At 43.4% G+C, this 27,365-nt stretch overlaps 1 protein-coding gene across 4 annotated transcripts in view; it reads right to left on the bottom strand.

Annotated features, from left to right (window-relative positions):
- LOC147634879 (PROTEIN TARGETING TO STARCH (PTST)) overlaps positions 1–27,365 on the bottom strand; it is a 112,510-nt gene that overhangs the window by 59,388 nt on the left and 25,757 nt on the right. For 2 of the 4 annotated variants that reach the window (XM_086804095.1, XM_086804093.1), the window contains exons 2-6: positions 24,868–25,248; positions 8,812–8,901; positions 8,401–8,469; positions 3,762–3,867; positions 3,550–3,638 (exon numbers count right to left, since the gene is read on the bottom strand). In XM_086804095.1, coding sequence (XP_086660221.1) covers positions 3,550–3,638; positions 3,762–3,867; positions 8,401–8,469; positions 8,812–8,901; positions 24,868–25,230 — 717 coding nt within the window. In that variant the 5' untranslated portion in view covers positions 25,231–25,248. The remainder of the gene's footprint in view (positions 1–3,549; positions 3,639–3,761; positions 3,868–8,400; positions 8,470–8,811; positions 8,902–24,867; positions 25,249–27,365) is intronic. The other 2 variants (XM_086804094.1, XM_086804096.1) reach the window with 2 other exon arrangements.

The raw sequence follows: 27,365 nt of genomic DNA, 5'->3' as shown, positions 1-27,365 counted from the left end.
CCAATATATAGTCGTGTCATTCTCCACCAAATGAGCTGACCGCAAGGAAGAGACTTGCCACAATAGTAGCCCTTTTATACGACCTATGTGAGTTGTAATACCAACTTTTGCATCAAATATGAAGGCATTCCTAATTAACTAGATATGCCACAAACCTGTCCACCTAAAAAAATGAAAGAAAGCTAAATGTTCTAGGTTATCCGGCCCATTCGGAATCTTGCCAAAAATCGAGTCTTTCACCTTTATGGGCCTATCTGTCACAACAGAATCCATACACGAGAAAGGAGATCCCACACCTTTACCACCGAACATGAAATGAAAAGATGCGGACATGTTTCCAAGCATGTAGTACAAAACACACAATTACCAAAAGCAATCCGCCGCTTTCGCAACTAGTCCCCCAATGGTAGACCTCCAACTAGCAACACCTTCCCTTGATATGGAATCTTAGACCACCAGCCCTGTAAGATTACTTCCTTCCACCAGGCCCTGCTTTTCCTGATCTTCCATACTCTATTAGCCTTCTCAGTGATCTAACGCTTATCTTCCACCATCATATGGTACGTTGTACGCTGGACAATGTTCTGAGACTTTCGAAATGCCCAATCTAACCAAGATTGCTAATCCTCCAACTAAGGAATATCACCAAGCGGTGTAAGTCCTACCCTCACCTTCTCCCATAATTGTACATATCCACGTGAAACTCGAAAATATTGACGGATTTTCCAAAAAGACAATAAGCGGCCTCTACGTGGCAACAAAGCATCCATAATTCGCACTAGTCCCAATCAAGCCATTCTATTGAATTTTGGCCACTCAACACGTTTGTCAGGCCACTCCAGAAGTTGTGAAGTAGCCAACACCTCACCTGCCATAGAATTCAACTGCAACTGCTGATCTGAAGGCTTCCATTTATTATGTGCCAACACCTCCTTCCATGAGATCATCAAATGAGAAACGACAGGTGAAGCCACCACTCGAACTTGTTGGGATCCATTTACTACATCCCACCATGTACCATCAATTCTGGAATTACCATGCACGAGTGCGACCTCCTCTATAAGAGCCTTAGCCATTACCACCCATGGCTCTTGAGATACATACATATCTTGCAATAAAGGTCATCTCCTAGAGACCATATGTAATTTGACATCTACTAGGGCTGCCCCTCCACTCCTCTTCGGAGTAGTAACATATTCCCAAGAAATCCACGTCTGCCCTGGCTTATTTCCAACTCTTTTTCATAGCATAAATCTAATTGACTATTGTATCTGATGCAAAGCTTTGCACATCCATGGCAATAAAGGCAAGAAAAAAGATATCATGCTAATCATAATGGATTGTGCCACTTTGAGCCGAATATGCATAGGCCAACCCTGAGATTTCCAATACACAAACTTATCATTTATCCTTCCTACAGAAATCCATGCCAACAAAGCCTGTGAATCAACATCAACTCCAATCGGATAACCCAAGTGGCGTGTGATGCATCCCCTTTGTATAACCTGTCCATTCCATCCCAAACCAAGCAAATTGCTCTTGGTACCACTTATCATAGCAAATTTCTACATATTAATGTATAACCCTGAAGCAAGACCAAAAGTATCCCAAAAAGCCATAGCCTTATGAACATTATCTCTTTGAGCCTTAAGGAACATGAAAGAATCATCTGCCAATGCCTGGCCGACTGTCTGCTCTCCGCTTGGAAGAGTAAGCCCTACAACTTTACCGTCCTCCACGAGCTTATCCAGTCGAGACAAGACTGGATGTGTAACAATTGCAAACAAAAGAGGGCTAAGTGGACATCCTTGCCTAACCGATCTCGTCAAATGAATGGGCTCAATCACCCCATCATTAATCATAAGCCTAATCATCCCATCATTAATCATAAGCCTAGCCACTACATGCTGGCTAATAGTATAAATCAAAGAAGACATGCGAGGGCCAAATCCCATAGCCCATATAAGCTATGAAAGAAAAGACTACCTAACGTGATCATAAGTTGGCTAATAGTATAAATCAAAGAAGACATGCGAGGGCCAAATTCCATAGCCCACATAAGCTATGAAAGAAAAGACTACCTAACGTGATCATAAGCCTTTTTAATATCTAGTTGAATCATAACCACCTCTTGCCTCGAGGCCCTTGCATAATCAATTCCAATTTGTACATTCAGTATATTATGCAAAATATTCCGACCTTTAAGAAATCCATATTGCCTTGGATGAATCAAAGTAGGAAGATATCGCTACAACTTGTTGGCCAAGACCTTTGCAAATATCTTATACATGGCCCCCATCAATGTGATTGGTCTCCATTCCATGATGAGATATGCCAAGGACATTATTGTATCACTTTGGTCTCATAGGCCCATTGGGTCTTTAGTAGACACTTAATATATCTTTCTTTCTTTCTTTCTTTCTCTCTCTCTACACCCACAGTATGAGTATCTACTATCCACCTTCGGCTAGATAGCTTCTGCTAACCCTAAGTGCAACAGTAATAGCCTTATCTTCAAGCAGATGCATATAAAGTCGATAAAAGGTACATGCCAATTGCCCAGATACATATAGAAGAAATTGTATATTACATCTGTAGTGTGCTTAGAAAGAGAATTACCATTGGCCAGTTGAGGGTATCCTCCCACCGCCTTCAGATTGAGACGATAGGGAGAGAAAAGGATATACTGCGGGAGGAGCACATATGCAGATTATGCAGAGTGGGGGAGTTAGAGATAGAGGAGCACTACTTGTTCAAATACCCATCATATCATGAGATGCAGGGAGATTCAACTGCCCCTTCAGAGAAGGTTTTGGCCCTTCGTCATGGGTGATGCATTACATCAACCAGAGATCCCTAGATCTTTTGTTGCTAGACGTGTGCCATCAGCAGAAGACTCAAGGATCATGCAGCCATTACATGACACCCCAGATCACTATCATTGATTTCATTTGCCTGCACCCACTAGCAGCTAGAATTCCAAGGAGGAAGCCAGCTCTTGGCATCCCCAGCCCACACAAGTACTGTCCACTCACACGCGTGGTGTCATGAAAGAGCACAGACCCTCCAGAGAACTTGACGCACAAACCCCAAGATCTGGGCCCTCCTCCCACCAGCTCCAAGCATACAAGGACGACATAGTACGGCATCCCCCCCCCAACACACACGCACACCCCTTCGGGTGGTGGAAATTGCCTCCACATATACTGTAGTAGAGGAGGATGACAACTGATGTATTCCACTAGTCTCACTAACATCACTATTCATTGTACATGTAGGGCCCGTTTAGTTTGTGGGCCTATTTTGTTTTATTCACTTTCTGTCCCCATGTTATGATCTTTAGTTTACACATGGACCTTTTGTGACACTTTTTGGTCTCATAGACCCTTTGGGCCTTTAGTAGGCATTAATTTAAATCTTTCTTCTTTCTCCCTTTGGGTCTTTAGTAGTTATTAATTTAAATCTTCCCTCTTTCTCTCTCTCCATGCATCTTGAGAGTAACTGGTCAATACCACAAACTTATATGCAAGAAATGATAAATGCAACTACCTCTGCCATCCCATACCAAACAAGCGGCACATCCCGATAGCATACTGCATCTATATCTTTCACTTGCAAAAGCAAGCGCTCATGCAATTCTGCAAAAGTTGCAAAAGACTGTTAAAATGCAAAGCTATGATTCCAAAGTTAGAATTAGAGTATGAATCATAAAAAACCGAGGCCTTCTTTCCTAAAGAATCATATTCACATGGGCAAATTACCTTCAAGCCTCAGAGCAAGGTGAGACTGGATGTATTTTCCATTTATTTTCCTCGAGCCTGGTTTTGCTCCCTCGCTTGCAGCTTCTTGAGCCAAGCCCACAAGAGCCTGCAAATTTCCCAAAAAGTGAGGCTTGAAAACATGAGCAAAGAACACTAATCCCAACGTATATGTAGATATATATGGATCTTCATTGTCGTCCTCATCATGGAGGATCACCATTCTCATCATCGTGGATACAAAGTGGGTATAGAGGATATGGGGGTGTGAGTGGAGAGGGAGCTATCCATCGATGTATGGTAGGGGGTCCATAAAGGATGTCTAGTATCGATGAGGGGGTAAGGGGGGCTCCTAGATCTGCAGGGCCGAGGAGAAGCTGGGACGAGGTAGCACCTATAGATGCTCTGTGGCAGGCAAGGATCTCATCAATCTAGGGCTAGTGAGCTTGGGGTGTTGGAGGTCCACGAGGGTGAGGCCATCTGGCTCTCCAAAGTGCGGCGGCACGAGGCAACGTAACTCCAGTCGAGGGGCAAGATGGTGGGCCCCTCGTCGGTACTGTGGTGGCCTCATCCGTCTGAGTATCCTCCTCCTGTGGTGGGCGGGAAAAACTCGTGATGGTAGACTCAAATGAGTGCCGGGTCGAGGATCTGTGAATAATAACTCTGTGTCATCGGATCTCCGATAGGAAGAGTTCGAGACAACGCTGATCCGGATACTCCATAACCTGAGATAACGGCCCAAACCCCTTTCTAAATAGGCAGTGGAATCTCCCCCTGATCCATAGTTGCCAGGAAACGCGTTTCCTTCAAGGAAGGAAACATGGAAACGTTTCCTTGTAGGAAACGCGTTTTTTTCAGGCAATTTTTTTACTTGTTTTTTTCCCCCAAAACCAACGTCGAAATCCATGCAACTATTTTGATAAAGTATTTTCTTTGTTTCTGTGTGCCACTCTCCCTCATCGTCAACATCGAAATCTGTGCCGCCCCCAATTTGCACTTTTCTTCAAAAATCCGCCACTCCTCCCTCGGGTCGCGTGCCTGCAACCAGGTGTGTTTTTTTATCACATTTGCTCAATACCAACTTGCTCATTTGGGCCAAATTGGGGCAAGATGGAGATGCTGAAAATTGGGGGTTTTCTTCACACTGAAAATTGGGGGTTTCTCTGCAGGCACATTCCTTCAACAAAATGCCTCGCACAAGAGATGCTATGTGGACCCATGTGATCCAATCGGCCTCCTACAAGGGTGGAGGTGCTTCCAAATGGAAGTGCAAATACTGTGGGTTGCAGTCCAGTGGCAGCATAGACCAAGTGAAGGCCCATTTCACAGGTTTAGCGAGGAAGGGGGTTGGCCCTTGTCCACTTGTGCCGGATGCTCTCAAGGCATCATTACAAGAGTCGAAGAGAGTCAAATTATTAGCCCAAATGAAGTTACCGGCAAAAAAGAAGAGTAATGAAGATGAGGAGGAGGAAGATGTGGATGTCTCAGTTATATTACAGGTAGTACCAATGTATCCAAGAAACAAAAGGTTACAAAAGGTAGCTTTGCACCACGGGCACAAAGGACTCCCATCCCCATTGGCAAGGCCTTGCAAAAAGGGAGTATCAAAGCCAATCTACAGATGCAGGCAAAGCAAGAGGCCACATGAGAGCTGACAAAGCTCTTCATACAATGTGCTTTGTCTTTCAATATTGTGCGCACCGCACGATGGAAAAAGGCCATGAGGGCAATCAGCCACATAGGATGTGAGTGGGAGGGGCCCTCTTATGAGGCCTTGCGCACATGGGAGCTCAGAAGGGAGAGAAGCTATGGAGATGAAGGTAGCGCCGCTCAAGGAAACATGGCAAAAATATGGATGCACTCTTCTATGTGATGGATGGTCGAATAGGAATGTTTATAACATCCTCGTCTCAGCATGCAAGGGCACAATGTTCTTGCGTGCCATAGATGCATCCAAAGCAGGAACATTGGTCATAGGTGAGTACATTTGGCAACACATTCGAGAGGCTGTCATGGAGATTGGGCCACAGAATATAGTGCAGGTGATCACTGATGATGGCTCAAATTGTCTCCATGGGAAGGATTCTTGAGGAGTTTTTTCCTGCCATTCTTTGGACTCCATGTACTGCTCACAGCTTGGACCTCCTCATGGAGGATGTGGCAAAGATAGGTTGGGTGTCAGACATCTTTGAGACCTCTCGCATGCTAGTAAAGTTTGTGACAAAGAGGCCGAAGGTGCTTGCTATGTATCGGGCACACGGCGACTTAGAGCTTCCCAAACCTTCTACCACTAGGTTTACATACACATTCATTGTGGTTGAGAGGCTGGTGAGAGTCCGCCATGGACTCCTACGCACAGTGGTTTCCACAGACTAGACAGCTTGGGATGATCGTGATAGTCCCAAGGCCGTTGCGTTTGTATGCGTTGTCATGAGGGACACTTGGTAGCAAGAGGTTGAAGCTCTCATAAAGGCCCTTCAGCCTATTTATAGTGTTCTTCACATCACGGACATGGAGGACAACACTCTTGGACTTCTGTATGAGTTCATGGATAGAATTGGTGAAGCTTTGAACCGCTGCACTGTCTTATCAACAAGGAGGTATGCTGCATTATGCATGCACTCTTATTCTCTTAGTCTCTTTGATTCTTCAATCTTGTATAATATTAGGTTTATGACATTATACATTTCATGGCTGTTTTTTTAGGATTCATGACATCCGAGTCGTGTGGAACACACGATGGGATTGGTTTCATAGACCAATCCATGCAATTACTCACATATTGCATCCTCTTTGGAGAAATGAGGAGCTTGAGAATGGATGGCAGCAGTACATCCAGAGTTACATAGGAGGGGATGTGGACCAACTAAGGCAGTTGGAGGATGAGCTGCTTATTTTCCGAAATGGTAGCTTTAAATTTGGTTCAGTGACGGCCAAAATGCAGGGGAGACAGCTACAATCAGTGTCATGGTGGGAGAAATATAGCATCAGCACCCCTCACTTGGTGAGTCTTGACTCTTGACTCTTGACTCTTGCATAAGAATCCACTTGTAGCATAATTATTACTAACAGGGGCTTGAACTTCTTTTGTTGCATGCATTATGACAGAAATCCCTCGCCGTTCGAATCCTATCACAGGATTGTAGCTCGGGTCCTTGCGAGAGGAATTGGAGCACTTGGGCCCTCTTCCACACAAAGAAGAGGAATCGGTTGCCCACTGTTCAATTAGAGCGGTTGGTATTTTGTCATTGCAACCTCCGCCTGATTGAGTAGGTAAGCAATCCCATCGAGCCTCGCGAAGTCAATGTCGATAAAATCGACATTGAGAAAGTGAAAGAAGTCCCAAAGATTCCTTGAGAGGAGCGTAACATTTATGCCATGCTATATGAGGAGATCACGGCACCTACACATGTTATTCGTGCACATTCATCTACAGCAGGTGCTAGTACCAGAGAACCACCTGAGGCGAGTGCAGCAGCTAAGTCTTCCTCCACATCCGATTTTGAGTCTGACGATGATGAGGGCAAGGAGATTGAGGACTTGCAAGACTAGCTACTAGCTAGGCTGAGAGCCTGAGCCATTGTCCATGAGCCATGTGGCTTATCATGATTTATTTTGTATTGTTTATGCCATATGGACATTGGGCCATGAATGTTGATTCATCATGATTCATGTGACATGAACACTTCAAACTTTAAACCTATGTAGTGTCATGTATGATTTTTTTTTGTCGCATGGAATGATGGATGATTGGATCATGGATCATGGACGGTGGACCATGGTCTATGAATCATAATCATTTGACATTGATGATGGATGATTGTATGGTTTTTGTTATTTGTGATTCAAAGACTGTAGGCTTCAAATTGATGTTTTCATGTATTCCATGCATTCAGTGTTTGTTTTACAGTATATATTTGAAATTTTGTACATGCAAAAACCTGTAGGTAGGAAACTTGTAGGAAACTTTGGACTGATTTTGCGAAACCCATTTGAAACTTTTAGGAAACCCGTTTCAAACAACCCCCTAGACTCTTTCCTAATTGATAGGCTAACTTGATAGAGCTAATCAACTTGATAAATATATTAGCAATTTTGCATGCCTTCTGAGTCAATTTGCTATAGAAACATCAGTCATGGAGAAGTCAGCCACATTGTTAACCATCAAACACCTTATAACTTGGATGGAAAATTTTGAGTGTTGACGCCTTGCAACGTCTTCTACAGCTAGCTCACAAATTAGGCCTCTGCATGATTTGTGATCAGTTGACCGACTAAAAAACATCGTGGCAATGGTAGTGACAGTGATAGTGGTAGTGGTAGTGGAAGTGGAATGGTAGTGATTGTATTCTCAGCCATTGACGTGGTTAACAATAACTATTTGATGGGAACAGAAATCTCATCGGTGCAAGAGGTTTTGACTCTCAAAATGGCACCAAAACTGCTAGTGCTTTAGGCTAATTATGCATACTGCAATAAAAATTTGATCGAATTTATCTGAGTTCGTTTAAAGCATATGTCAAATCAGCCTTTTCTGGAAATCCAAAAATTAAAAGCAAGTCTAGCATACTTCCAAGATGGTGGAGCAACAGGAAAGAGCACAGTAGCCAAACTCAAGAAAGTGGTAGCAACACACTTATACCTGGATTTCAGTCTCCATGGTTGCCAGTTCACTTTTGCACTTCAACAATGCCGATTCTTTCTCAAGTAACTGATAAAATTTGAGGTTCACGACATTGGAAACTTAGAAGAAAACTCCCCCTCATGTTAATGTAAAACTACCACTACATCATAGAGCTTCATCTGATATATGATGATGATGACATCGACGAGAACAATGACTAGGAGCATGAGGATGTGGTTAGTGATAATGACGATTAGTGATGATGATAATCATGATCATGACGATGATAGTGATGATGATGATCACATTTACAATGCCACTTAAGCATGCAAAAATTGAGCTGAATATTCCCAGAAAGAAACAGCTGCTACAATTAGCAAGGCATGTACATTGAAAACTCAGATTAAGTTTGGCCACAGAAAGACAGACCTGTCTTTGTATATGTCGCCCATAAAGGTTTGCTTCGCTTAGCTTTTGCAAGAGTTTAGAGCGCAAAGCACTTTCTCGTATGGCTGCCAGCTGTACCACAGCTATTACAGTTTCAAAAAAGATTGCTTCGACATTTTTTTTTTAAAAAAAATTGTTATGAATGGGCAAACATAATGGGACCTATTTGTTGGAGGCAGACCACTTGCTTTCCACAGAGAGGAGCATAAACATGAGCAGAATTAAGTTGATGAATGCCCAAGGTTGCAACATCAAAGAAAGTCAGTTGAAGGCACACCACAATTGTCAATGGCGTTGGAATGTATCCATTGACAAGTTGGGATGCAAACGTCTAAACAGGATTGCCAAAACAGTGAGAAGGGGATTGAGACCTTGCCGACACTGAGTTTTGACAACCAGCCCTCACAAAACATGCAGAGTGCCAAAAGATAACGTACATGAGTGCAATTCATTCTTCAAGCCCCCCCCTTATACAGCCCAGCCCAGCCCATCACATGTCTACATTCCCCCAGCGCCTCACCCCTGCACCTTGTTGTTTTTTCCCAACATTGCCTTCAGCTCAGCATGTTGCTTTCTCCCTAGAAGCTCTGGACCAGTCTATGCCTGCCTGTTACCATTTCCAGCAGTGGCTCAGCAAATTTTTCTTTCTTCTATCAGTATGTAGCTAACAGCACATTGACCTATGGATATATGTACACACACATATATATATAGATATATTTATACACACACACACACACATATATATATATATATCATAGTCACAAGAGACAAGGGACGGGAACAGGAACGGGAACGGGAACGGGAACGGGGACGGGGACGGGGACGGGGACGGCCATAAGTAGGGAACAGGGACGGGGGAGGGAACGGCACTTAAAAGAGTGTGTGTGTGTGTGTGTGTGTGTGTGTGTGTGCATGTTAGTGCACACATGGGTGTGTGAGAGTGTTTGAGGCCGCCGAAGACATGCTCGCCTGCTGTCGACTTGCTCCCTTGCTCTGTCGACCTGCTCGTCTGCTCCCTCATCCTGTTCGCCTGCTCGTGTGAGAGAACGTGTGGTGAGGTGCTTGTCCCAGGACTGTATCGGGAATTGGCGATGAGAAAAAAGAGCATCTGGGTAGCCTCAGAAGGTCGCGTAGATTACTGCAGGGCTGACACAGTAATGCTCTTCTTCATCTCTTCCTCGACCTGTGTGCGTGTATAGGAGTGTGTGTGTGTATGCGTGTGTGCTGTGCCTCGCTACAGGTCTATTTTTCCCCTTCTGTATAAGTCGCTTCAGCTCTCTGTTTTTCCTCTCCTTGTAAGATTGCATTCCAATAGTGCTGTTCCCCCTTTTTTCCCTGATCTGCGTCTTCCTGCTGAATCGATTGGTCTCGATGGCAGAATCAAGCAAGTACTATGTCAAGAGAGCTCTTTCTCCTGAACCTAAAAGACAATCAAGGGAATCTCTGCCCCCCATAGCTCCTTCATCTGAAGATGCTTCCTATGTGTTTGACATGTTGAATGAGGATTTTCAACAAAGTAGAAGAGAATGGATACTACCTGCTCCGGAACTCACTTACAAGATGAAGTTACCTTCTCTTGTGCATCCTCTGAAGAAGCTCTCTCAAACTGCAGTCATCATCTTTTTTCCAGGTAAAATACCCTCGGCTAATGATGTGGGACAATGGGTGAATTCTCTCCTAGGTGGATGCTATGTAGAAGGAGTCTATTTTGCCTCCAGAGGATTTTATGAAGTTCATCTCTTGGATGTATTGACAAAACAAAAGATGCTGGAAATGTCCCCTTTATTTTTTGGTCGTCAAATGGTGCACGTCATGCCCTGGTCTCCTAACAAGGATTATCAGAATCTCATCAAACATCACTGCCCTGTATGGGTTGAAGTTGTTGATTTCCCAGATTATATGAGAACAGAGCTTCCAGGCTTAGCGATGACTTTGGGACAAGTGATTTGTCCCCCTCGTCCCACAGGTAACAAAAATCGTTTTTGCATTTTATGGGATACTGATAGACCAACCCCCTCTTCTATTGCAGTTGAGATTGAGGGTGTTAATTTGGGAAAGAAATATTTCACTTTGAAATGGGGCATTTTTGCCGGAGCTTGTTTCTCTTGTCACAAGTTCGGGCATCTAGCTTCGGAGTGTCCCTCAATCCTTCATCCGCCTCCTCCAGCTGCCATTCCTCCATCATCTAATAAAGGAGGTCAAAAGACTTATGTGGAAAAGATTGAAGCTAAAGGAGCAAAGCCTTCACTTCCTACAGGGAACCAAGCCAATTTAGCCCAAAATAAGGATAAAGGAAAAAGCAAGCTAGTGGAAAATATTTCATCTTCTCACGAGGGTTGGCAGAATGCAAAGAAGACGGTGCCTCTCAAACAAAGACCTCTCCAATCTCGCAATTGGGATGCTTCTGCTCCGTCTCCTGGCCAACCTTCTACCTCTTCGGACAGCCCCATCTCAAAAGCATGGGTCAATGCAGTTAAGAAGGGTATTCCACTTTGTGAAGAAGATGATTTAGTCAGGGAATTGGATTTTGAGGGTCAGCAAGCATAGTTACCACGGAACGGGAACGTTCCGGGAACGTCGGATGCTAGAACGGGAGCGGGAACGGGAACGGGAGCGGATCGGGAACGTCGCAGAACGCCACGTCATATGACATGTCAGCATATGACACAAAAAAATGTAACTTTTTGTATACGGATAGCCAAATATGCTTCCTAATATTTGCTCCCCCAAGACATGAACATACATTTCTGCAAGCAAAACAAACGTTCCGGCAATAAAAAAATAAAAAAATAAAAAATTGCGGAACGATCCGGCGTTCCGGGAACGTGCCTTCGCCCAGAACGGCGTTCCGGCGTTCCAGGAAGGCGGAACGACGTTCCGTGGTAACTATGTCAGCAAGACCCTGTGGCAATGGCAGAGGCTTGATGCCTCCCTTTCTCTTTAAGGACTGCTCATCTCTTGTACATATTTTCATGCGTACTTCTCTTAAATGTTTTTCTTATAATATACAGGGCCTCTGTAATCAGCACAAATGGAGACTCCTATGGCATTATATAAACAATACTCATCCTGATGTTGTGTGTCTGCAAGAGCATAATCAGCATTCTTTTGCTGGCCAGCATGGGTTCTTTTCAGGCTATGATATATTTTATGCAAGATCTGGACGATTCTCTGGGCTGTGCATTTTAGCCAGACATGATCTGCAGCCCTGTGTAGCATTTAATGATCCTTATGGCCGATGGATGATTATCCAATGCATGATCAATGGAGAGATTTTTGAAATAGGCTCCTTGTATGCTTATCAAATTTCAGCTTCCAGAGCTCAAATGTGGGATTCCATTAACCAATATCCTTGGTCTTCAAATGCTTTACTTTGTGGTGATTTTAATAATTCCCCTCACTGGAAAGACAATACCACACATAAATCCCATATGATTCCCTCTGAAATCCAGCGATGGGAACATATGAATTCTTCTCTTCATACTGCAGATTTATGGACAACAATTCACCCTTCGGTTTTGGGATTCACATATCATCATAATGCTTTTACAGAATATTGGGCCAGGCTTGATAAATGGTATCTTATTCATGCTCAGCAATATGATGATTATACATGTCAAATGTGGACTGATTATTCTCAACAACTATCTGATCATACTCCACTCTGGCTCAACCTTTCTTTTGGTATGCCTCTGGACGACATTCAGCTCTCTTTAGTCAGACACTTGCAGGTTAATCAATTATATCTTTCTCATGAAAAATTACAGCAAATGATCAGATTGGCTTGTAAGCCATTGTTAGCTCATGCTCAGGAGGATCTGGATTTTGCTTGGAACTCCTTTGTACATCGTATTCAAAATGTCATTAAGGAATATGGAAGATGGTACATGGCAGAAACTAGACAGCATATCCAGTGGGCAAAATCATACAAGCAGTCCTTGGTACAGATTAGCCATCAAAGGTCTCTTTCTGCTTCTGAACAGAATTCATTGTCTTGTGCTTCTTCCATAATTGATGCTCATGATAAACGCAAGCTTTCCAAATGGCAGACAAGGGCTAGAGTTAAACCTATGCTGGATAAGGGTTGCTCCTCGAAATCTTTCTTTCGAAATTTACACATGTACAGACAAAGTCAATCTATCATGAGAGTCAGGAAATCGGATGGTCTTTGGACCCAGTCTTTATCTCAGTTAGAAAAACAATGTCTGGATCATTTTCGGCTTCTTTTTTCTCTACCATCTTCTTCTACATCTCAGGCTGCATTGGCTCGGAGCAGATTTATTGAGCTTGTTTCTCCTATTGTTTCTTTGCAAAAAGCTTCAATGCTGGAAATGTCCTTTTTAGATACAGAATTGGATGAAGCCCTCAAGCATTTGGGTAAACATAAATCCCCTGGTTGGGATGGTTTGACAGTTGAATTTTTTGTAGCCTTCTGGGCTGAATTGAAGGGTCCAATCTTGAAGCTCGTTAATGTAGCCTGGCAGCATCAACATCTTCCCTCAGCTTGGAAACATGGTCTGGTTAAGCTTCTGCCCAAAAAACCTCTGTGTGAAACAATGGATGACTGGAGGCCTATCACTTTGATGCCTGTTATATATAAACTTATTGCTAAAATGCTGGTACACCGGATAAAGGATATCCTTCATGATGGACTTCATCCCAGGCAATATGGTTTTGTTCCAAGAAGGCATATACATGATAATATCTCCAATACTCTCATTGCAATGGAATATGCAAAATACTCTGCTCAAGATGTCTTGGTCATGCAGGTGGATGTGGCAAAGGCATTTGATACGGTGCAGTGGGATTATGTTTCTCAAATCATGTTTAAACTTGGTTTTGGGCCAAAGCTAGTTAATGTCATATACTGGCTTTACTCAGATTCCACTGCTCAATGCTTTATAGGGAAACATTTGTCTGAGTCTTGGACTCTAGAACGATCAGTTCGACAGGGATGCCCTCTCAGTGCTCTGTTCTATGCTATTGCTTCGCATCCTTTGCTTCTTTACATGGATCATCTGGTTGATACTAGACAGTTAGAGGGGCTTCAGATTTCTGGTTCACGGCCTTTCATTGCACAGGCTTATGCAGATGATTCATTCTTCATGCCAAAGAACAGTCCTGTGGAGCTTCGTCTATTGATGGATACTCTTTCAGATTTTGGGTTGGCAGCTGGTTTAAAGATTAATTTTCAGAAATCAAAACTCTTACCTCTCAAGCATTGTGATTGGCATGCTATCCTGTGGCCCAGCCAGATTATTTATCCGGAAAGCATAGTAAGACACTTGGGCTATCCCATTGGCTGGAAAATCAGAAATAAGCAACAAATATCTTGGGTGCTAAACAAAATTAAGGACAAACTAGAATATTGGAAGATCTCCACTTGGCCATTACATGTACGGCTTCGAATTGTTCAGTCCATTGTTCTGGCTTATGTCCAATTCTACCTTCCTCTATTACACTGGTCATCTCGAGATCTTTCTTCTTTTATGTCTCAAGCCATGGAAATTTTTTGGAAAACTAAGCTTCATAAAAAAGCTTTAAGGTTGCTCAAAATGGACCTGCTTTGCTCGCCAAAAATGCATGGTGGTTTGAATATTATAAACATCAAATTTCATGTGCTGGCAAGAAAGATCACTATGCTCAAAACCTTCTTTCAGCAAGAACAGCCTTGGTCTATCATGTTGGCTATTCTGTGTGGTCGGATGCGCACAAATGCTTATGGTCGCTGGTTGGTTGATCCATCGGAAGTAGTGCTTGGCAAATTTCAAGGTAAAATCCCTGGTTGTCCATTTTCTACTTCCTTGATTCAGGATTGGAAGAAAGTGCTCTCCCGCATCAAATGGTCTCCCCATCCTGCTTCTATAGCTTCCTCGCTTCGAATGGAAAGCATACATTGGAGTGCTGTTTTTTACTCTCCCCTTGGTGTACAACAACCAATCAGAGCTTACAATCTTATGAAATTGGGCATCCGGTTCATCGATGATGTAGTGGATACTACAGGGCAAATTCTTTCTTTTCCGGTAGCTTGCCAACAATACAATCTTGGGATGCATCATAGATCTATATGGAAAGCTATTGCAGATCTCTTACACCCTTTCATTCCGATTCCAACATTGGATGTAAGAGACAGGCTTCAAGATTGGCATCTTCAGTCTTCAGGCTCAAGATTATCCTCTCAATCTTTGCATCAGTTGACTTCTATACAGGCTTATCGACTGATATTACCTCCTCCATGGATTGCTCAACATGCTAATTCTCTTTGGCATCTGGATAAGTCTTTAGCTTGGTGGAAAGCAAAACTGACTTTGATATGGAAGTTGAAAATGCCATTGAAACAGAGACTCTTTCTCTGGAGATGCATTGTTGGTATTTTTCCAGTGGGAGTGAAATTGGCTCAAAGAAGGATTGCCTCTCCTATTTGTCCAAGATGTCATCATACTACTGAGAGTGTTCCGCATTTATTGTGGTCTTGTTCATGTTCCAGAATCCTTCTAGACAAGATCTCCTATTTTTTCTCTCTCAGATTTCCTGCACACAGATTCTACAAGTTTTTCTGGATGTTTGGCACCTTATCAGCTTCATTGTCACAGTATTCTCTTTTCTTCCATTGGATCAGATACTGGGCCTTGTGGACCCTCTGGCTACAGCGAAATCATACATATCTGAATTCACCCCTTTAGCAGCCTTATGAGTTCTTCCGAGCCTCGTTGCGGCAGTCTTTATATGATGCTGTGCATGAGGGAGATTTGGATGTTTCTTGTATTCAGCTTTTCTTTTACTGTTTCTGATAGATAGGGCATAGGCTCTTTTTTTGAGCACTGCCCTGCTCTTGCATAGAACTTTTTTACTGCTGTTTTTTGAGTTCTAGGGTTTAGACATCCTCCTGATGCCTAACCCTTTTGTACATTCATGATATAATGCAATTTCAACTAGTTTTACTAAATAAATAAAAAAATGTTAGTGCACACAGCTCCCAGCAGGCTGCCCATGGCTTGCCTTGCTCTATAAATGCATATGGACATTGGATCATCAATTATGATGATATAATCTATGGGCATTTACATGATTGTATTCCAGGCTCTCCATATTCGACAGCTCTCATTTGGTATTGGCAAGCTATATTGTGTCACTTGTAATGGTCTTGTAGGCCTCCAAATCAAGGAAACTCACTATTGTTAAAGAGTATTAATTGGAGTAGGGTGTTTGATCCACCACTTGCTTTGTCTCAACCAAGAAAGGCGTACAATCTTTCTACATTGGGAATTTGTCCCGTACGTGACATCGTGGATGAAAATGGTTGTCTCACTTTCCCACGTGTAGTTTAGGGATGCATCAAAAGCCAATCTGGAGACTTGTTTCAAAATAATGCAGCCCTTTCAGCTAGAGGCACCTTCCAGGATACTCCTATACCATTTGGCAATTTTTCTACAGCTAATGCTTATAGGTTACTCTTACCACCTCCATGGATTGAGGATCATGCAAAGCGCCTCTAGCATATGTCAAAATCTCTTGCTTGGTGGAAAGCTCCATTGAAAAGAATTTGGTAGAGTGGATTGCCCCTCAAGCAATGATTGTTTCTGTGGAGATGTCTAGTTGGGGTATTCCCAATTGGATCTCTTTTGGTACGAAGGTGCATTGCCACTGCTTCTTGTAAACGGTGCTCTCATCCTACAAAGACAGTGCCTTACCTTCTGTGGTATTGTTCACGCTCGCGATTTTCTTGATGATTTGTCTGCACATCTTTGGGATTGTTTTCCGGGGAGGCATTTCGGTCGAATGTTCTGGCTTTTTGGTTGCCTTTCTCCTCTCCTACCAGACTTCCTTGGCTGGACCAGATTCTGGGCAGCATTGTGAACTATCTATCATGCTTGGAATCAGTTGCTCTTCTCTGGAGATTATATCCGGTTGTTTGTTTATTTCTGGAGAAGCCTTTTCCAATCCCTCCTAGATTCTCATGAAATCAGGGGAATTTCCTTCCAGCAATTAGAAGTGTTTTCCTACTGTTTCAGAGCTAAGTAGTAGCTATCCTGATTTGGGACAGCTATGAAAGTATATTTCTTTTTTCTTAATCAAAAACTGGCCGCAACTCGGAGGAAAACTTCACAATGTGAAATCTGCATGTCCGCTAATACGGCTGAATTATATGCCTAGATGAATCCAGGAACATGTCCAAATTCACCTTTTAGAAACCTGCACGTTATATACTCATGGTAGTCAACCCACAAGACTATATAACTATCAACTCCATTATATACTCATGGTAGTCAACGTGAAATCTACATGTCCGCTAATACGGCTGAATTATATGCCTAGATGAATCCAGGAACATGTCCAAATTCACCTTTTAGAAACCTGCACGTTATATACTCATGGTAGTCAACCCACAAGACTATATAACTATCAACTCCATTATGCATAGTATGGACTAGATACTACGACATCCCCACTAACGTCATCAATGCCCAATAGTGAGTGTAGAACTCTGTATCAAGATATGCTCTCACACACGCACTCCACACACAAACACAAACACAAACACACACAAACACACACACACACACACACACGAGCATATATTCACACAGTCCTTCGTACTGAGTTTCTGTCAAACCTCCGGAGATGCAGGGCAAGACTCAGCCATAATGAAGCCCAGCACTAAGGGAAGTAGCAAATAGAAAGAATTAGTACAACAAATAAGTAGTTGATAGGGTAAATGCACCACTAAAGATACAAAGAATAAGTACAATATCAACTGGCCGCAACTCGGATGAAAACTTGACAATGTGAAATCTACATGTCCGCTAATACGGCTGAATTATATGCCTAGATGAATCCAGGAACATGTCCAAATTCACCTTTTAGAAACGTGCATGTTATATACTCATGGTAGTCAACCCACAAGACTATATAACTATCAACTCCATTATGCATAGTATGGACTAAATACTACTACATCCCCACTAATGTCATCAGTGCCCAATAGTGGGTGTAGAACTCTGTATCAAGATATGCTCTCATACACGCAACTCCACACACACACACACACACACACACAGGAGCATATATTCACACAAAGTCCTTCGTACTGAGTTTCTGTCAAACATCCGGAGATGCAAGGCAGGACTCAACCATAATGAAGCCTAGCACTAAGGGAAGTAGCAAATAGAAAGAATTAGTACAGCAAATAAGTAGTTCATCGGGCAAATGCACCGCTAAAGATAGAAAGAATAAGCACAATATCAATTGGCCGCAACTCGGACGAAAACTTCACAATGTGAAATCTGCATGTCCGCTAATACAGTTGAATTATATACCTAGATGAATCCAGGAACATGCCCAAAATCACCTTTTAAAAACGTGCACGTTATGTACTCATGGTAGTCAACCCACAAGACTATATATATACCTAGATGAATCCAGGAACATGCCCAAATTCACCTTTTAGGAACGTGCATGTTATATACTCATGGTAGTCAACCCACAAGACTATATAGCTATCAACTCCATTATGCATAGTATGGACCAGATACTACGACATCCCCACTAACGTCATCAGTAGAACTCTGTATCAAGATACTCACACACGCAGTCCACACACACACACACACACACACACACACATAAGAACATATATTCTCACAAAGGCCTTCGTACTGAGTTTCTATCAACCCTCCGGAGATGCAGGGCAAACTTAGCCATAATGAAGCCTAGCACTAAGGGAAGTAGCAAATAGAAATAAATAGTACAGCAACTAAGTAGTTGATAGGGAAAATGCACCGCTAAAGATAGAAAGAATAAGCACAATATCAACTGGTCGCAACTCGGACGAAAAATTCACAATGTGAAATCTGCATGTCCGCTAATACGGCTTACATGCAGATTCCACATTGTGAATTTTTCGTCCAAGTTGCATGTCCACAAGACTATATAACTATCAATGCCAATATCATAGTATGGACTAGATACTACGACATCCCCACTAACATCATCAATGCCCAATAGTGGGTGTAGAACTCTGTATCAAGATATGCTCTCACACACGCACTCCACACACACACACACACACACACACACATAAGAGCATATATTCACACGGAGGACAACCAAGACACGGTCAACATTTTCTTACAAAAGTGGTCAGACTTGCATAACCTCAAGCATATGCCAAAGGATGTAAGGCCCATCGAGACAAGATTGTCCTTGATGAGCAAAGCATATAAACCATGGATGAGTTTGGCCCGGTAGCGCCAAACGTCCTAGTAATTAGATAGAGTTCGAGACAACATTCCGCAAAGAGTTTTTCCAGTTAATGAGCTTTAGAGGTCTTGGCATGAGTGGGACAAATACTCTATGCGTGGCATTTCACTCACCCACTATATCTCGAACTATCGAGAAACAGTAGTGAAGTTAAAGGGAATCGATGCGTTTCAAACTTGTCGTGGATTCATGCGAAGTCTTGATCCAGATTACGAGAGTTATGTACAGCCTAAGGAGCCTAAGGATTTTGACGAGGCAATAAAATATGCTCAGATATTCGACGATATATCTCACAAGTTGAAATCTGGTCAAACGAGAGTGGGGATACAAAACTTAAAAGAAAATTCTTTCGGGGCGACAAGAAACATGGTGTCACCAGCCTGGACATTTCCCAATATGAAAGGGGTCTGGTGGACTCCACAATGTCTAAATATTTGGAAAGTACAAGCTTTGGGAATGGGAGACTATTCTGGAATACAAAGGACCACACTCCTAAAATTTAGGAGAGTTGCTATTTTTGGCCCGATTTCGATGGAAATTCTGTTCGCGTCATTACATCTGGAATCGAGCAAATACCAAGAGTTGGCAAAGTGCCTATGACAGAATGTCTACTAGTTGGGATATTTTTAGAGGTAAGGTTTATGGAAAGACCCACGTCTTAGATTGGGACATGTGGCAAGAAAGTGGACCAAAGTGAGACAAGTGGCCTGACACTTGTTAGAAAGTGGATCAAAGTGAGACAAGTGGCCTCACACTTGTCACTTCAGCTTTTGTGTGGCTCTCCACTTGTCATCATAGCCTTATCTTTCCATTTTCACTCATGGGAGCCCCAAATCTATAAATTGGAGTCCTCTCTCTTCATTAATGGAGGCTCTCTTGCTGCACACTAGCCTCTACCACCGTTACAAGCTGCCCGAATGATGGCTACTCTCTTTCTCTCTCTCTTGAAGGTTGCCCATGAAGAATACCGGCTGTTGGGACTGTTTTGGAGGCTTCCATCGCGAAGAAATACTGAAGACAAGGGTATTCAATCATTTATTATGATTTCTAACCATTATACTTGTTGTACCAGCCCTTGTACCTACTATACCAGCCACTGTACTGGCCGTACTAGTCCTTGTACTTGCTTGTACTAGCCACTGTACCAGCTGTACCAACCATTGTACCTACTGTACCAGCATTTATACTTGTACATGTTGTACCAGCCATTGTACTTGCTGTACCAACCACTATGCCAACTGTACCAACCACTGTATTTGTTGTACAGGCTGAATGGAGAGTTGTACTTGCTGTACCAGCTCTATTACATGAAGACCCGTGGTTTTTGGGGCAGAATCAGTACCCACACGGAGGTATATGGATTATATTGTTGGTTCGGCATTTCTGCAGCCTGTGTTCCGGCTTGGTAGCCTCGTGTTGGGCTGTGTTATGGCATTTGTATATGGATAATCTAGCATCTCCCGTGGGGAGAGTAAGGCCCCCAAAGCTTGCACATGATATTATTCTCCTTGGGTAATAAAATACTCCAAAGGGGGGGGGGGGGGGTCGTTACTTTCAGCTCTGTGGATTGTTTAATGGCTACGATTTAATGCCGAAATGTTTAATTATGCTCATGGTCAAAGTGATGCACGCCCACTCCCGTGCTTCCCGGGCAAGTTACACATGGTCAGGGTGAGCAAGGGAAACAAGGGGGACGGGGCATAGTAAGGTGGCTTGTCCCAAGCTATGTGCTAGAGCTAGAATTAGTTCTAGTGATGCCAAGAAGAATGGTAAATCCTCTCGGCAAGTTCACAGTACAGATGTTATCTCTCCGATCCACAGAGTTTAGAGAGGTGGCAATCTACCATACAAACAGCAACCATGCCTATTGTGTTTCACACACTCTATGGCAGCCACGCACAACTTTCTTAACTACTCGTTAGTCAAAAAGTTGAAGCTGCCCAAGACCAAGAGTGACCATAAGTACACAATTTTGCTGGTGATGGTTACGACAGAACCCTTTGTGGCACGGTGGTTTTGGGAGTGTCACTTGCCATGCAGGTCTACGAGGCTACGCTTGATTTCCAAATCATGCATTTAGCTAGGCAGATGTCGATTTGTATAATCTAGGTCCTACCCTACGTCATAGTCACCAGGATAACAACCTAGAGTGCATGCATGAGGGTACATGCATTACTTTGCATGGTGAGCATGATGTGCCAGCTATACCTTTGATATCATCCATGGTGGTGTTGTTGAGATTCGTAGCTTCCCGTGAGAACCATCTCATAGCCCAAACTTATCTCATTATGTGTCACACTCTCCATCACATCCTTTGTATGTTGGTGTCATACTCCCCATCACATACTATGTACACCTATATAGAGATGTGCTCTCTTCCATTGTACTCACCCAACATCATTAATCATTTAGTCTCGTCATTTGAGTCTAGCATTGAGTTTCTCTTGGTCTCTTTCTCTCTCTATGTGTAGCCATGGCTATCACTGTCCAAGCTCTCCACCCGCCATAGCCAACAGTTGTGCCATGCCTATGAGCTCGACGAGATTCAGCAAATATACATTTGTAACCTTTTGAATAATGTGTCCCACCATCTAGAGCGGTAGACCAGTCCATTGATGTTTGACCTGGTTCTAAGCCTATAAGCACGCCTACTTATCGATCTAGCCACTCCGAAGCACAGCACATGGAGCGGCAATTGGCCGATTATGCGAGAAAAGATTTCATAAAACCTAGTTCTTCGCCATGAGCTTCATCCATTCTTTTGGTGAAAAAGAAGGAAGATTATGTGCGTATGTGCATGGATTACCGTGCTCTTAATCAGATTATGATTAAGAAAGTATCCAATGCCCCACATCGACGAGTTGTTTGACCAACTCAATGGTGCAACTTATTTTTCTAAAATTGACCTTAGACCAGGCTACCACCAGGTCAGGATTAGGGAACAAAATGTTCCCAAGACGGCATTTAAAACTCGATTTGGACATTAAGAGTTTTTGGTCATGCCGTTTGGTTTGACTAACACGCTATCGACACTTATAACACTAATAGAGAACGTTTTTCATCCATACTTAGAAAATTTCGTAGTAGTTTTCCTAGACGACATACTTGTTTACAATAAGTCGAGAAAAGAACACGTAGAGCAATTACATTTAGTATTCAAATTACTTAGAAAGAATAGGTTATTTGCGAAGGAAAGCAAATGCAAAATCTTTTCTAAGAAAATTCATTATCTAGACTATATTATATCCACTGAGGAGACACGGATGGATCGTAAGAAAGTGGATGCTATTCTCAAATGGCCTAAGCCAAAAAACTTAGAAGAACTACATTTTTTTCTAGGTTTGTTGAGGTTTCACCGACAGAATGAGACTACCCGAAGAACAGAGTCCCCTTGACAGATCACCTAAGAACTAAAGGCAAACTATCTGTTGGGAGGATACGCAAAACGAAGTAGTTTTGAGAAAGTCAAGGTTACAATCGCAGTTGCACCTAACTTGAGTATACTTGAGTATAGTGGACCCTAATGAGCCGTTTATCGTAGAAACAACTGCTAGTGGAGAAGCCATTGGGGCAGTTTTGATGCAAGGGGAATGCCCGATTGCATTTGAAAGCAAGAAGCTTGCCCGTGCCCAGCGTAACTACTCGGCCTATAAGCAAGAGTTACTTGCAGTAGTTCATGCTCTTAAAAGTGGCGATAGTATTCATATGGTGCGACTTTTGAGATCCGCATGGACCATGAAAGCTTGAAATGGCTTTCAAGTCAAAATGAGTTGAAAGGTAGGAAAGCTAGATGGACAGAGATCCTGCAAGAGTTTGACCTTCAACTTTGTTCCAAAGCAGTAAATTTAACGTATGGTGAATGCGCTAAGCCGTATGCCAATGGTGAACGAGCGGAGCTTCACCATATTCAAGAACAAGTTCTTGGATTCACTACATGGTTTATGTGAGCATGATCCATCTTATTCAGAGGTTTGTCTTACTGTATGCACACGCACTTGCCAATAGCCATTGCCTTCCTTGACAGAAAGGAATGCTAGTCTCAAGCGATTAGCCAAGGTTTCTACAAGAAGAAGAGGGAGTTGTAGTCCAGAGAGACTAAACGAGTCTCTTGGGTTATGTACCAAGACGGAGAGCTCGAGGATGGACCCTTCACAACCATTCGACATTGTTTCAAATGAGGGTGAGAAAGTTCGTCGAGGGGAAAGGTTTAGGAGCTTCTCTATCGACGATGGATACTTGCTTTACAACGGTAGAGTTTGTGTACCATCTACTATTGACTTTCAGCACCAAATTATTATTGAAAGTCACGAGTGTTGGTCACCCTAGGGTACAAAAGACCTAAGCACTAGTTAAAAGACAACTCTACTGGCCTAGTTTGGAAATGCCTCGTGAGCGACCAAGGCAACACATGCACCATCTGTGTGTTGAACATAAGAGGGGACATCTCGAACAGCTGATTTTTTGCATCATTGTCCCTAAGCAAGACCATATAAAACCCATGAGCACCAAAGAAAACTCCTTGCACAGCATGTTTTTTCAGGACAGAGACTATCCACTGAGCCACATCTTGGGCTGAAGGCATCTTGCCAGGGAAAAACAAAATGACTGCATTTTGCACATACTGCTTCATTGGGTCCATGAGATCCTGCGCTGGAATCTGAAATTTCAGGTTTGGCAAGGGACCCTCCCATGTCTTCCTTGCTTGAGTAAATTCTTATGACGAACTCTTGTGCAAACATCGGCCATCTTCATCTACCTGATTCCTCATGTCTTTCCTGCGTTTGTAGGAGAAAATCCACTCTGAAGAAGTAGACATAAAAGGGACACTGCTTACACAGAATGTACACACCACACGAGTATGTGAAAGAGGGCAAAAAGAGGGTGCACACACACACACACACCGCACAAGTATGTGAAAGAGGGCAAAATGAGGGAGACTGCTTACACAGAATGTACACACCACACGAGTATGTGAAAGAGGGCAAGAAGAGGGTGCACACACACACATAGCCGCACCCAGAAAGAAGAGAAAAGGTAGGTTTAATGAACAGCAGGAGAGGGAGCAGGAGACAGACATAAAGGACATGCAAGAAACTGCAGAGACAGCTACTGGCGGGAGGAGGCAGGATATTTGACGTTGGAGAGGCAGCAGACGTGAAGAGTGCAACCAACACTGCAGAGACAGCGAGGGATGACAGGAGCCAGCGCTGCACAGCAGTGAGCAGTGACGGACAGCAGCCAGAAGGCGGCGCTGCACAGGGAGTAAACAGCATTGCAGAGCTCCACAGATTCGCGAACACACACACACACAGACACACTATCATTTGACTAGGGCAGAATATTCCTAAAAATCCAGCCTAATATTCCCTCTTTCAAATATAGATGGATCCCCTTAAATTTTGGTCACCAAAATAGGCAGTTTTGAGAGGGACTATATACAAAACAGAGGGGAGGGAGCGTTGAGAAGAGGGGAGGAGAAAAAAGGAAAGTGCTTGGAGAATGGTGGAGGATCTCAAGCCTTGGTGATGGATTTTTAGGGAGGCATTCCAACGCTCAAAGCAGAAAAAACAAGCAGGAAGAGCAGTTAGTAACAGCCTAACGCAGCAAGGTATAGGCAAGAAAACCATGTTATCAGTTAGTAACAGCCTAAGGCAGCAAGGTCTACGCAAGAAACCATGTTATTAGTTAGTAATCAGGTTCAAGGTTGGCTAAAATATGCTGACAACAGATATTATTGAAGCAGTTTCTTTTATCCTTGGGCAGTAGTCTTTGTACCTCTTCTCTATCTGTAGCCTGGCCAAAATATAGAGCAGAAGCACCATCTCTAGGGCCGGTGTCTCCATGACTTATGTAAGATGGGGAGTCCTCAGCAGAAATACTTGAAGTAGATCCTGCTGCACCACCATTTAAACTTGATGACCACCATTTGCAAGCCCCTATGTGCCTGACATGCAGCTTCTTTGTGAAGGATGTTCGATAAGCGCTGTCACCTTCCATATCTCTTGCCACTGCATTACCCTTCTCTAAACATTTTACTTTATTCACAAGAAAATTGCCCCCGTGTATTTGTCTGAGTCCTTGAAAAGCACCATCTGGCTGAGTGATATTGCATCTATTGGAAAATTCCATTGAGTACATTCTTTAGTTTACTAAATCCTGCCACAAGATAACAAGAGAATTATTTAGGAAGAAAGCTAAACACCTTCATTGACATAGAGAAAAGCATAAATAAGCAAGGGGTGCAAACAAATTGATTGATCTAATTGAAAAAATCCTGAACCCGACCAAGGTGAGCTCGAGAGCCCCCAAGCTAGCACCTAGTCCTGCCTTTCCCCCTTTTCTCAACATCCACTTACCTCTAGCAGCTCCTGCAGAACATACACATACAAACCAAGATAGATACGGTACTAGTGGCTCACCACCAAACCATAACTCCATATAGAGAACCCTAAGCAATGAGGCTAGACCAACACCGTGGCCATGCTCGACCCCCGAATCCCCATGTCTCATACCACTGGAAGCCCACCCATCCTAGTGTGTGGCTAGAGCCATGGCCAATGCCTCACTTCGTACAGGGCTCGGGCTAATATTAAAGAAGGAATACCATTCAATAATAAATAGTGCTAAATATGGTTTTTCGCATTAGCTCTTACGCCCTAAGAATCCCATCTTGAGCCGTGCTAAATATAAGCCTAGCGTCAAAATACATGCCATCCACGTTACGACCCCAAAAGGTCGTAACATATTGCCTCCTCTAAACTAGACCCCTCACTCATCCGTTGGAGTCGTAACTAGCAAAAACACCAGGGAGCTACCTCTTAAGAGATTCTACAATCTCCTAAGAACTAACATCTTTGAGTATGAATTGTCTAGTTGTGTAACATGCGGAAGCTTAAAGATGAGGGTTATAACTTGATAAATACTTTCAGCCCTTGGTTCTTGACAATGAATAGCACAATGTAGAGTAGATAAGAGTGCCGAGAGAGAGAGAGAGAAATGAAATGAAATGAAATGTTATATTAACGTCTTCAAAAGGCCAAAGTGACCTATGAGACCAAAGTTACAACCATGTGACATCTGATACACTATCTGGAAAAGAAAAGAAAGAACTGAAGGTAAGTATCTAGCCTCACAATACATCAGTAGGGGGCATCCGGAAGCAGCAACTAGGGAGAGTGGGAAGCTAATGCTACTAGTCAAAATGGGGTACATGAGTACATGGATACATGAATACATGAATATGGGGGAGTACAAAACTGACAGTGAGTACAACAGTGTATGGCTGGAGTCATAATCATCCTAGGAGCTCTAGCATGGGTCTCTGCCGGATGGCCTGGATATCTGCTATAGTGAGATGCCTGGTCGGACGAGCCCGATGCCTCGCAATGATGCTCTGAATCCTCCGGTGTAGGCACCGTCTCCGATGTGAGGATCCGCGAACCCTCGAGCGTCTAGATCTGCCCAACTGGGTAGCTCTCTCAACTAGAGTCCCACGGGGTGCCCACTGCTGGGCTGTCGACTGTGTGTCCTCCCGGGTAGTCCCTCTAAAGAAGTCAGTAATCTGTCTCTGTGTGGAATCCTTGCGAGTCGGGCGTCTGCTCCTGATAATGGACTCTCTGAGCCTGCGGATCTCCAGGAGATAAAAACCCAAACATCGCTGATCACAATAGTCCATGACTCTAGCCAGTGGTCCAAATCCCTCTCTGAAAAGGCAATGGTAGCGCCCTCGAATCTCATAACATGCTGTGCAGCGACAGATGTAGTGCTCCTCCGTCTCTGGCTCTATCCAACAAATCTGACAAATCCTGTCCCCTAGAGGTATGCCTCTAAATCTGCCTGTCTCTATCTCTAACTGATGTGAAGAGGTGCGGATCTGCCCGATGGCGCACCTCAATCCATGAGACAGATGGGTATCCATGTAGCTCAGTCTAAGTATAAAGTCATCCTCAGTGGTGCCGAGAAGATGGTCTCTATAGAAGGCCATCGTCGTCCCCAACTCCTGTGAGGGCTCTAGCCATGTCCTCCTAGTGTCCAACTGAATGAGGTCCTGTCTGATGACTCTACTAATCTCAGAATGTGTAAAGGTGAGAGAGGGTGCCTCCAGAGAGTACTGGAAGGGTGGAAGTCTGTCTAAACTGAAGCCGTGGAGCTCAAACCAGGATGCTATCTGCGCATACCAACATGAAGTGTCTCCCTCCATGGCTAGCTAATGAGAGGACTCTAAAGCAAGTCGTGCATACTGGTGTCGGGGAAGCTCCCACGTGCTATGAATT

The sequence above is a fragment of the Cibotium barometz genome, chromosome 10 (assembly GCF_041138505.1).
Source record: "Cibotium barometz isolate CiBa-2024 chromosome 10, ASM4113850v1, whole genome shotgun sequence".
Classification (NCBI taxonomy): Eukaryota; Viridiplantae; Streptophyta; class Polypodiopsida; order Cyatheales; family Cibotiaceae; genus Cibotium; species Cibotium barometz.
The sequence above is the reverse complement of the archived record's forward strand: the minus strand, read 5'-3'. Positions and strand labels throughout refer to the sequence as shown.